Here is a 12,794-nt window from a genome sequence, read left to right as displayed (position 1 = left end):
CTGCCAAACAACAGGGAGCACCATCAGCGACAGGAGAAGAGCAATTGACATCTCTCCATCTGAAAGGAAAAGTCATCTCCGCACCCAGCTAATCCGATCCCCCACCCGTCGCCCTTGTCTCCCCCTCCCTCCCAGTCCAGAGATTTCCACGCAGGGACAGGAGGGCATAAAAAGGGACTTTACCATTTCCCGGGGTTCCTTCCTTCTTTCCAGAGGCAGGGACCCTACAGCTGTAGCTTTGCATTCTGCAATAAAGGGATCAGTTTGTTTTTCCTGACAGCATCGTGTGGTCTCTGTCATTTTCCCGGCGGAGCTGAACTTAGTGCAATTTTTGGAGCTTCCGACCCGCGTCTGTCCTTCTTAAAAGGCAACGCATTTTGGGGTACATTTTTCATAACAGACTCAACCAGTGAGCTTCATGATTGAGTGTGGATTTGAACCCAGGTCTTATTCTGACACTCGGACCACCAAACCACAGCGGCTCTCTTCCATCTCTTTTCTACATCTCTTCCTTGCCGGCAAAGCCACCGCCCCACTTCCCACAATCAAACAGGATCAGTCTCCAAGTTGCCCAGGGCAAAATAAAAGGAAGGGGATTAGGGGAGAGATCAAAATTCCAGGAGGGCTCATGTACCTGTCCCTGTAACTATTTCAGAATGGCCTTCCTTTTTTTCCACCAGTTGGAGAAAAGACACAAAAGGGAAATGTCTCCCCTGAGACCACCAACAAAGGAGGCCAGTTGTTTTTTGGAGGTGGGGGGAGGCACACATTTGCTTTCTTAGGAATCGGGCCATTCGAAAAGCTTCATGATTTATTAGGTGAGAATTTATCACAGGAAGAAAGGCGGCTCCCCCATCCAGTAGCCCTTGTCTGCCTACGAGGGGGGGGGGGAGAAAGTGACTCTTGTTTTCCTAAAAGCTGGCAGAGGGAAATTAAAATGCTAAAAATAAAACCAGGAGGTAGCCGAAGTAAAACTAAATTACCACAAATAGATACTGACACCGCATGTAAATTGCTATTGATTCGCCAGAGTACAGTGCTGCAGAACTTTGGGGTTTCAGAAATATTAATCATTGCCAACTCCTGCTGCCTAGAAATGTTACACAGCAACTTCCTTGGTGCAGACTCTCCAAACACACGGGTATGTTTTAGAGGAAGAAAGGACAGGAGCCAGTTGTGTGGGTCTAAATGAATGAATGGCAAGGGGGCAAATGTGAATTGCGAAGGAAATCTCTTCTAGTCCCCCGCATGTCTACCTTTCTTTCTAGCCAAACAGCCAGCTGTGCCCTGCCTGACCTGAAGTTTTGCAAGGTGGAGACAAGACAAGCCCAAAAGGTGGGTGTGGACAGAGTGGCTAGGAGGGTTTGCCTGTAGCAACGTGGGTGCAACAAGTGGTGTCAGAAGTGGCATCCCACAGTGGAAAGCCCATAATTGCTTCCCCAATGGGATGAAGTGAGGGTAAACAAAAGCCCAGCTCCGATTACTAATGTGCCCGTGGAACCATCTGCATGAGTTGGCACACAGTTGGCATGATTAACTCCCGGGTGTCACCCCCTCAAAAGAAGAGAGCCTGCCCCACACAGAGCCCCTAGTGCATGCCGGGACCAGGAAGAGCCAGCAGACACTACTGGGGAGCTCTAGGGCAGCACCCAGGGAGGGTGTCTGCCCTTAGACTAAGAACAGAGACTCAGAAATGCACCCCACCCTGAGCTTCCACTATGCCACAAGACTCTGTCTCTCTCACACACATGCTCACCCCCAGGGCCACAAGAACAAAGGTGGCAGCAGATGCAGATTAAAAGCTGTGTCAAAGGGGCAACACAGGGGCTCCCTTCACCCACGGAGAGCAAGACCTAGGCTTAAGTACCTCCAGGATCCCATACTCTCCAACATTCCTCAGATGAATATAGGGACATTCTATTCCACATCAGTATCACTGTTTGAGCATTTCCTCCTGGTCAAGTACAAAAGTTATTTTCAGACTTTCTTTGGATCAATACAATGACATTTGGAATGGGTTTACACGGAATATATTAGGTTACTGACAATCCTATGTGTATTAGGAAAATAAGAATATAAACACCTGCATATTAATGTATGGTAATGTAACAGTGTTTTTTCTCTTGTTTTTCATTATCTCTCTCTCACTCACTCACTCACTTTCTTTTATCCTCACTCTACCATTTTAAATATGAAATTCTCTTAATAAAATATTAATTTTTAAAAAATGCAAAAGTTAATACTGTAGAGGAAACATACAAAACTGAGGTATTTTAAGCACAACAGTCTTTGAATTTATGTTCTGCATTTAGGGAAGCCCGGGTTGGGGGAGAGAGGTCAAAAAATACAACTAGCTAGCCATGATACTGTCATAGAATAGAATATCCCTATTTCCATCTGAGGAACGTTGGAGGGTGTGGGATCACGGCCTTCCACTGGTGTACCAGGAATTTGCTGGGGATGCAAGTTTGGCTCTAGGAATTGCTGGCAGGCTGGTGTCAGTGCAACACTGATCTTGCCTGGCCCCTAAAAGGAGCATCAGAAAATCTCTGCGGCAGATGGATCATTACTCCAGCATCCTGTCCTCACGCCAGCCAACCAGATGCTGCAAAGGGGAGCCCACCCCATTCAGGACATGAGCGCAACAACAGGACTTTCCCCACTCATATATCCCCCTGTAACTGGTACTCAGAGGCATTTGCTGCCTTCAGCAGAGGAGGCAGTACACAGGTTAAAAGAAAAAGGTAAAGGACCCCTGTCAAAGGCGACTATGGGGTTGTGGAACTCATCTCGCTTCAGGCGTTTGTCCACAGACAGCTTTTTCAGGTCCTGTGGCCAGCATGACTAAACCGCTTCTAGCGCAACCGAACACCGTGATGGAAAGCAGTTTACCTTCCCGCCACATCGATACCTATTTATCTACTTGCACTGGTGTGCTTTCAAACTGCTAGGTTGGCAGGAGCTGGGACAGAGCAATGGGAGCTCACCCCGTCGCGGGGATTCGAACCACCGACCTTCCGATCGGCAAGCCCAAGAGGCTCAGTGGCTTAGACATCCTGGCTGGTAGGTGTTGGTAGTCAGATTCATGGAGGAGCAGACTCAGTTTGCTCGGTGGAGCTTATTCCAAGAGGAAGTGCATGGCGGGGGGTGGCAGATTTCATAATATTATGGCCTTTTAAGTAATGCCATGCATGGCACAAGGCTTATACAAGTGGCTCGTCTTATTGGATGTTACAAGTGGGTGCATACACAAAATTCAGACACAGACACACACTTAATTCCCCTCCCCCCCAAAAAATAACCAGAAGGCCTTATTGTTTGTTTCCTTGAAGAATATACACCATGGAAACTGGAGAATGAGGAGCTGTCTGATGTTTCCCAAAATTAGTCATGACAAGGAACCTGGTGGGGCCCGCAGCACATCTCCACCACCCCCCACATGGCTCCCCCCACCAACCTCATTTTTGTTCACTGCAAGAACGCCTAATTAATTTCCACGATTTTGTGTAGAAACTGCAAAGTATTCCAGATTCCTGTGATGCTACTGTACTTCTCGACCATTTCATGTATTCATTTATTTCCTTGCTGCTGCTGCTGCTGCTGCTGCTGCCGCCGCCGCCCCCACCCACCCACCACCCACCCCAGCCATGCTAATGACTGCCAGCTCTGCTGTAGATTAGCTGGCCAATTAAAAAACAACCACAACAACAAGCAAACAAATGAGATTACAAGGGAGGGAACATCAAGGAGAACGCATCGCGAAATGTACTTTGTTGATCTATCTTGATGTGGCATTTAGTTTTTAATTAGTTTTAATAATACTCAAGTTGATGCATTAGCATATTTTCTAACCACAACCAAAAGGAAAACCCCAAAGGAACAACCATGGGAATTTCTGGCACTACAATCCTCCCAAATCTAGGTGGAAAACCCATAGCCTGTTGAGTGGGTTTTGTGATTATGATTATGATTATTATTACAGCTGCAGACCCGATCCATTCTGGGGTGCCATTCGCACCCTGAAAAGTCCGCAACCTGAGCGGTGTTTTTGTGCATGCGCAAAAGCGCAATAGAGCACTGTTGCGCACAAGCAAAAGCGCACAGAACGTTTCTGTGCACGCGCGAAGCGTGCAGAACGCTTCTGCACATGCACAAGCGGCAAAACCCAGAAGTAAACACTTCCGGGTCCGCCGCATTCGTAACCTGGAAAAACGCAACCTGCAGCGAACGCAACATGAGGTATGACTGTACCCTGATGATATCAACATATATCCCAACGGCTGTCAGTGTGGGGCTGGATGCCTTGCGCCATTCATTTTCATGGAGGTAGCTTTGCACATGATAATGGTCCTAGCACTGTCACATGACCTTGTTTGCCTGCAGTTATTCTCATAGATTTCCCTCCCCCCCCCCCGGAAAAAAAAGTTATCACTTCCCGAGCAGAGCAGGTCTCACTCCAGCAATAAGCTGATGCAATCAGAAGCAAGGATTTAAGATAGCAGATCTTGGATAGCAATCTCATAATACCAGTCATTTATCACTGAAATATGGTTGGGCTTTTGGCACAAGATCTGCAGCCCAAGATCCGGCCTGTCACGTTTCAGATCAATTTCCTCTGCAGAACCTTCCTGAGGAATGTCACCTGCCTACCCTCTAAGCCTGTTGGTCTTGTGCTCTAATAATGCTCTCCTGAGCCAACCATAGGAGGGCCCTGCAGCAGGATCACACTAAAGAATCAGGTATATGTTGAAAATGCAAATAAATAGAAAGTACATTTGATCGCCGAAGAATTGATGCTTTTGAATTATGGTGCTGGAGGAGACTCTTGAGAGTCCCATGGACTGCAAGAAGTTCACACCTATCCATTCTGAAGGAAATCAGCCCCGAGTGCTCACTGGAAGGACAGATCCTGAAGCTGAGGCTCCAATACTTTGGCCACCTCATGAGAAGAGAAGACTCCCTGGAAAAGACCCTGATGTTGGGAAAGATTGAGGGCACTAGGAGAAGGGGACGACAGAGGATGAGATGGTTGGACAGTGTTCTTGAAGCTACCAACATGAGTCTGACCAAACTGCGGGAGGCAGTGGAAGACAGGAATGCCTGGTGTGCTCTGGTCCATGGGGTCACGAAGAGTCGGACATGACTAAACGACTAAACAACAACAACCAAAGGTCTGTGTAGTTCAATATGCTGCTCCTTGCAACGATCCATGAGATCCAGCCCTTCCAAGAGGCCCGCAAGCAAGGCTGTTCCTTAGCTTGTTCAAGAATATTAACTGCCTCCTTCAAAAGATACCAGGGTAGTACAGAAAGTGTGAATAAAAGTCACATGCAGAATTGAAGAAACTAACAAACAGATGTAAGAAGAGCCTGCTTGATCAGCCCAATGGCCCACCAAGTCCAGCATCCTCTTCTCACAGGGGTCAACTAGATGGCTGAAGGAGAATCTCAAGCAGGATCCGAGCACAAGAGCCCTCTCCCTTCCCGTGGTCTTCAACAAGCATTGCTGTTTCCCGCTGTGGAGGCAGACCATAGCCACTGTGACTAGTAGCCATCAGTAGACTTGTCTATTCCTCTCTTACAGCCATCCAAGTTGGTGGGCATCGCTTTGATGTCATTGCCGTTGCTTAATACTGTGCAAGCGAATCCCACAGTTTTAACTACTGTATGGGCGGTTTGTTTCTTTTCTTAGTGTTGCAAACTTCATTTACAAATCGGGGTAACTCTGTAAAGTCATGAAGAAGGCTGCAAGGAGCGGGGCCTTCTTAGTGGTGGTGTCCTCCTCATGGGGCTCTAAAGGAGACACTTACAGGCTCTCTCATTCTCCTTCCAGCTGCTGTTTGTTGGAGGATAGCTACGCCGAAGAATTGATGCTTTTGAATTGTGGTGCTGGAGGAGTCCCATGGACTGCAAGAAGATCAAACCTATCCATTCTGAAGGAAATCAGCCCTGAGTGCTCCCTGGAAGGACAGATCGTGAAGCTGAGGCTCCAATACTTTGGCTACCTCATGAGAAGAGAAGAATCCTTGGAAAAGACCCTGATGTTGGGAAAGATTGAGGGCACTAGGAGAAGGGGACGTCAGAAGACAAGATGGTTGGACAGTGTTCTCGAAGCTACGAACATGAGTTTGACCAAACTGCGGGAGGCAGTGCAAGACAGGAGTGCCTGGCGTGCTATGGTCCATGGGGTCACGAAGAGTCGGACACGACTAAACGACTAAACAACAACAACAAGCTACGCAGACAGGGTTTGGTAGATGTTTCTGCCGCCACGATCATTTTCTCTGCTGATTGGTGTTGTGTTGATTTAGAAATCATTTTAATAGATTGTGTTTTTAATTGTCTCCTGAGCCACCCCAACAGCAAGAGGGTGGGGTGGCGAATGTTTGGTTTTTAAAAATAATAATAATAATAATAATAATAATAATAATAATAATAATAATATCAGAACCTACAGCGGCTGCAAGAGGGATCCTTCCAGCTCACATTATGCATCATTTTATTAAGAAACTCTATGAAACTGTCACGGCCGTGCAATTCATTTTTATTAATTTTCTCAAACAAAATTAGTAGTGGGGGCAGGGAGAGGGGGAGAGAAACAACCCAAAAGAATGTTCCAGTCCAGTGCAGGATCAATGTCATTAATTCTTTAATACCAAGAGGCCTGTTTGTATGAACTCAGCACTAAACTGCAGCAATTAATTTCAATATATTATATAAATTCCAAAGCAAATTCAAACAAGTAATTTAAGGTCCTTGAACAGCAATTGTGCGCACAACACACACACACACAGGCATGCACGCACACACACACATTCAGCCTTTTTTTTCTCCTTCTCCCGGGACTGCAAGGCTTTCAAGTAGAATCGCAAAGGAGCAGGATATTGTAATATTAATAGAAACCCTGCTATTTTTGTGCCTTGCCTTCAGCAGACTAAACAAACCCTCAAAGTTTTATGGGGTGCTGCGGGGAGGAGGGGGAGTAACTCTTTCTGCAAATACGTCCATAATCAGACATTTTAATGGTGCGGCTGATTTTTTTTCCCCCTCTGACTATGCACAAGAGAACTTTGGATCGTTCAAAAGGTTGACTTGGCACCAGGTCGGGATGATCGGCTTTTGCTTTCAGGAGACCTCTCAAGTCAGGAAACGGCATTTCCCACCCTTGGCTGCTGTTCAGCAGAAAGGAAGGGAAGGGGAGAGAGGAGTCAGAAAGAGGGTGGAAATCCTTCACCAGTCAGAGGAAAAACGGCAAGGCAGCCTTGAGTTGCACGAAGCCCAGGCCATCCAATACTTGCACGGAAAGCTTCCTCCCTTGTATTCTGGTTGTCCGGCGCAACTCAAGGCTGCAGAGTGGAGAATTAAGGGCTATGCTGAAAATCTATTTATTTACCATTTGCCTTCCTTGCTTGCACTCCACTCCAAGGTCCCAGGGCAGGGAGCACCAGCGGCAGTTGAGTTTTTCCAAACAGCCAAGGGGAGAGGCTGTGGTTTAGTGTTAGAGCACCTGCTTTGCCAGCAGAATATCCACAGAGTCCCCAGTTAAAGTCTCCCAGGTAGCAAGACCGGAGAACCCATCTCCCTGCCTGCCATGGTCCCCAAGCATGAGCTCAGCACATTCCTGCAGATTCTAACAGGGGGTCGGCGCCACTTCATAACCTTCTTATCAACACAATGGGAAATAAACTTCTATACAAGCTATAACCTTTTTTGTTTTTTTAAGTGAATGGCCAATGAGGCCATTTTGCCTACTGGAAGGAACTGTGCCAAGGTTCCTATGGATGGGTCTCCTTTTATTTTTTGCATCATTGCAACCTTAGGAATGTCAGTCTGTACCACGTGTTACTCCCAAAAGCAGTTCTTGAGTCTTGCTAAAATTTGGTCCTCCCTCTAACTGATTGCCAAGGAATTAGATGTCAAACCAAGCAACAGGCAAGTAAGGAGAATGGAATTTGACTTGTGTAGCTTTTGCATGTCATGGGGTCGGGAGTGGAGAGAGAAAAAGATGTGGAGAGAGAAAAAGAATTGGAGGGGGGACCCCAACATCATATTTTCATAGTGGCCAACCAGGTGCCGAAATGGGAAACCCGCAAGCAGGACTCCAGCGCAGGTTTGCCTACAAGTTGGGATCTTCTGCATCAATCCCAGAATTTGGGAATATACTGTTTTGCTCTGTACAAAAACCCAACAAATGAAACAGAGAAACCAGTAGGAGAACACTTCAATCTCCCAGGGCATTCTATACAAGATCTCAAAGTAGCTGTCTTATTACAGAAGAATTTCAGAAATACTGGAAAGAGAAGTTGCTAAATTGCAATTTATCACCAGACTTAAAACCATGGAGAAACCTGGTCTGAATAAAGACATTGGATTCTTATCTCATTATACATGATAAAGCTATCTTTAGCCATCTCACCCCTCGCTTTTCCTGTGGGACCAATTGCAGTCATAAACAGTCATAAATTCTTCCTGTAAGACCAAATGCAGTCATAAACAGTCCGGTTTCCCACCACCCTTCTGAGTGGTACCCCTCCCCACCCTCTCACTATATGTGGGGATCTGGTGACTTCTCTTTCAATGTATCTGAAGAAGCGTATATGCACACGAAAGCTCATATCAATGACAAACTTAGTTGGTCTCTAAGGTGCTACTGGAAGGAATTTCCAGCTGAAATTAATCTATCCCTTGCAAAGGAAACCAATGTTCCCCACTGCAAATTCTGACACTTAATATGCAACAAATCATGTTGACCGTATTCACTGATTATTTGACAGAAGATATCCAGTTTCAATACCTGAAAACACTTCAAGAGTTTGGAATGCAGTTGTGCTTGGCCCCTTGCGATAGCTGGAGTGCCGCAGAACTTCTGAATCTGACATACACTCAGAGATGTCCCTCTAAAATGACACTCTTATTACATGCTTACTTGGCTGTAAGACCCCCTGAACGTAGCAGAATGTACTTTAGGGAAAGGATACGCATTTTGAGATGAAAGCGTCATATTCAAAATGGTACTTAAATTCCACATTTTGAATGGCAACGTCTGCTGAAATGTCAGCTATTTGCAAATGTTAATCGCATTGCAATTCCTTACAGCGCGAAAAGAAACGGAAGGGGAGATGCTCCACCCTCGCCTCCCAAATTGTGTCATTATTGTTGTTGTTATTTCAATCTCTTGCTGGCCCTTTACCGCAAAGCACTAGGGCAGGTTACAACAATTTAAAAAATACAGGTTATGATTAAGAGAATGGGATGGGTCCTAAAATACATATCTCAGGTGTCCTAGGCCAGGGTGAAGAGATACCTCTTCAGCATAACACGGGAAGGACAGAGCGACATAGCCAGGCGCACCTCTGGGGGGAGGGAGTTCCACAACTTAGGGGCTGCTGCAGAGAAGGCCCTTTCCTAAGCCACCATCACGCCTGGACTTCTGAAGGTGGTGGAGCTATCAAGAGGAGCTCTCAAGTCACCTTTAATTCCAATAAACCCCTGTCCCTTTCTGAGGAAGAGCTGTAATTCAGTAACATCTGCAGCCTGAAGAAAATGACTCCAAACAGCCTTCCCGAAACACAAACCTTTGCAGAGAATAGAGTTAAGAAAAATGAGAACAACCAGACTTTTAAAAAACCAACCCAACATACTTCTCAACCCTACTTAAAATGTCCACAATTTTTGCGCAGCACGAAAGCACACCTTCTGTTCTCATTTGTTGTACCTGAGGCTGAGCAAAATTACTACAATTCTAAAAGCTGGAAGACCTTGTAGCAATTACGACCTAAAGTGTATACAACGGGTCTTCCAGTTGTGGCCTTTCCTGGAAAAGTGCACTGGGTTCTGATGGTGGTAGGGTCTCATCGCAGCAAGCGCTTAATCCAACAGGACAACAGACAATCTCAGATTCACCTGCACAACTTTCCCTTCAGTTCTGGTTCCCTTTGCTGTCTGTATAAAATGGTTTGCAGCAATTGGGAACGCCATGGACTTGAGTAGACGACACCCCTTCGCTCAGCCAAGCCTTCAAAATCCATCCCTCTCAACAGAAACAATTAAACGTTAAGCCATCAGGTTTCAGCCTTCCCCCCTCCCCACCTGTCAAGCCTGCAGATGGCCTGGTTTTAATCAGTCTGATTTCATTCAATAAAATACTCATTAAGTCAATTAATGAGACTTTGGTGTCACAAGCTATCAAGCATGACTTGGTGGGCTGCTGGTTCTTCTGCAGCCTGGCCCCCACCCCATTGAGCCCCTCCCTGCCTTTTTTGCCTTCACTGGATGACCAATGAATTGATTTAGCCAGTCAAGTAAAATCAGGAGCAAAATAGATCAATGGGCATTTTCACAAGAAGGAGGGCTTTCTTGGGAATCTTACCTGGTTTTAGGGGAGGTTGTTAGCCATTCTTCATGTTTCTCAAATGTTATTAGATATGCAGCAATTTCCTGAAAGAGGGAAAAAACAGGGGAGGGTTAGATTATGAATGAGTGAATGAAGCTTATTAATTGCACCGCACAAGCATCTCACAAATGGTGAGAAAATGAAAAGAAAAACCATTAAAAATCAGTGCTTTCATGTCTCTAAAAGCCATTTCTCTTGATGAGAGCAGGGATCGTGGCAAATCATCAGGTGTCAGGGGAATCTGACATCACCAAAGAGTGGGGCATCATGACTATGCATCTTGATCATTCACCAGGCCTTACACACACACACACACACACACACACACACACACACACACACACCAATCCAGTCCAATGCCTCCGCAGCCCCTTCTGCCCCCCCCCTCCAGAGAGCAGAGCCCCAAACTGGGGACTGGGACATCAACAACCAGACACCAGAAGGGTTGGCCACACTTTCACTGTGAGCTCCTTTGGGGGCCAATCAGGCTATAAAGTATTCAAAATACATATTCAAAATAACTTCTGAACAGACAACCTTTGGCTCCTCCTGTCCTTGAAGTCTATCTTGCTCCAGCTGGTCACAACAGGAACAGAAGCAAAGAATTATTTATCACATTCACAGACCAATAAAATTCTGTGCAGGAAATAAAATAATCCTGCCAACCAAGAAATGGCGCCCAAGTTTGCAGTCTTTCCTCCTGCTTCCCAACCCCTTTTCCTTTCGTGTCAGGTCTTTTAGATTGTGAGCCTGATGGCATATGCGATGGTCTAATCGCTGACATTTGTCAACTGTTCTGGGAAACCTGGTACTTTTGTTTGTTTGTTTGTTTGTTTGTTTGTTTGTTTGTTTCACCCAAAGAGCAGGCTAAGAATACTTAATAAAAGTGTGTGTGTGTGTGTGTGTGTGTGTGTGTGTGTGTGTGTGTGTGTGTAACGTGCATGTCGTGGTCTCCAACTAAAATTCTTATATTGGTTTCTCCCAGGATTATCTGATCATAGAATCATAGAATCATAGAGTTGGAAGAGACCACAAGGGTCATCCAGTCCAACCCCCTGCCAAGCATTCCAAAGTGGAACTGAGGCCTCGGTCATTTCAGTTGCTATTTCCAAATTTTGTACAAAGCGCACTGCAGGTGTGTGGTTTGTCACGACTGAACAGGCTCCTTTCTTTCCTCTACATCTTTCCCCTCGCTGCCAGGTGAGCAGCCTGCAGGTAAGGTGCTGCCATGATGTCAAGCGGGGAAGACGATGTGGTGCCCTGAAAATGTTGCTGGACACCTTCGGGGGGGGGGCAACACCTTGGCTATCATTGGTAAAGAGGACAGGAGGAACAGAGAGCAGTGGCGAAACGGGCACTCCAATTCTGGAACTGAATCCAAGGGGCCCCCTCTGAAGCAAGTCATGCGACCCCCTTTTGATCCCTTGGGGACTCTGCCCTCCCTCTGCCTGCCTGGCCCCCCACCCTCCCCATGAATCAAGCCCCAGATGACATTTAAACTGAGCAATCCCCTGCTCTGTACACTTCCTTTGTCCTGCTCAGAAATGAAAAGCCCTTTTTGTTTAGAGAGAATAATTACCGGTAACAGCCAGAAGAAGCAAAATACTGCAAGGACGGGGAAAGGTTTACAGTAAGACAAATGGTTTCTTTGCAGGGTTCCTAACTCTAACGAGCAGCTTAATCAACTGAAACTTCAGTTGACTGAGTGAGCGGTGCCATTTTTAATCAATGGGCTGAAAGAGCTAACGGAAAGCCGCCCTCGATAAGTGTGCTTTGGCGGCTGCCGTTCCTGGGGGCTTACTGTAACTGGGAACAAAAAGGGAAGCTGTGAGAGGGGCCTCTGCGCTAAGCTTTCCTCCGACATCTCAATAAAGGGGCAGGCACTGAGACTTTTGGATAATGTGCAGGTTTAAACGGCTTGGTTAAAACGCCGGTGATCCATCAATTATGCTGATGGACATCTCTGGTTCTCTGAAGCCACAGACACATTTTCATGTCAACAGGCATGAGAACAAAATACAAATCGCCACCGGTAAGCGTTGTAAGAGATTTAATCCTTCATCTTTGCAAGGCAAGAGGCGACTCTTCCCCTCCCCTACCACACACAGAGATAACGATCCCAGTCAGGACACCCAAAATGAGAAGCAACAACCCACGGCCCCCTTTCTGAAGCTAACTGGGTATCTGTTTGCCGACTTGGATGACATACAGATAGAATTGCCAGAATTGTCATGTTGTTTACTCGTTTTATTAAAATATTTCTATAGGGCCAGCTGTGCAATGGGGTGGCAGCTATACACACACCACAGTCGGGGGCTGCCTTATGTGCACAGGGAGCATGTTCCACAAGGTGGACCCCAAGACAGGTTGCCCGGCCCCCTGTCCTGTGTAATACAGGATTG

The 12,794-nt window shown here is 46.3% G+C and overlaps 1 protein-coding gene across 2 annotated transcripts in view; it reads right to left on the bottom strand.

Moving 5' to 3' along the window:
- Positions 1-12,794, bottom strand: part of CAMTA1 (calmodulin binding transcription activator 1) — a 691,460-nt gene that overhangs the window by 474,272 nt on the left and 204,394 nt on the right. For both annotated transcript variants that reach the window (XM_035117087.2, XM_060276129.1), the window contains exon 3: positions 10,369-10,436. In XM_035117087.2, coding sequence (XP_034972978.2) covers positions 10,369-10,436 — 68 coding nt within the window. The remainder of the gene's footprint in view (positions 1-10,368; positions 10,437-12,794) is intronic.

Source organism: Zootoca vivipara, chromosome 6 (assembly GCF_963506605.1).
Source record: "Zootoca vivipara chromosome 6, rZooViv1.1, whole genome shotgun sequence".
In the NCBI taxonomy this organism is placed as follows: domain Eukaryota; kingdom Metazoa; phylum Chordata; class Lepidosauria; order Squamata; family Lacertidae; genus Zootoca; species Zootoca vivipara.
Note: the sequence above shows the minus strand (reverse complement) of the source record. Positions and strands in the feature narration are given on the sequence as shown.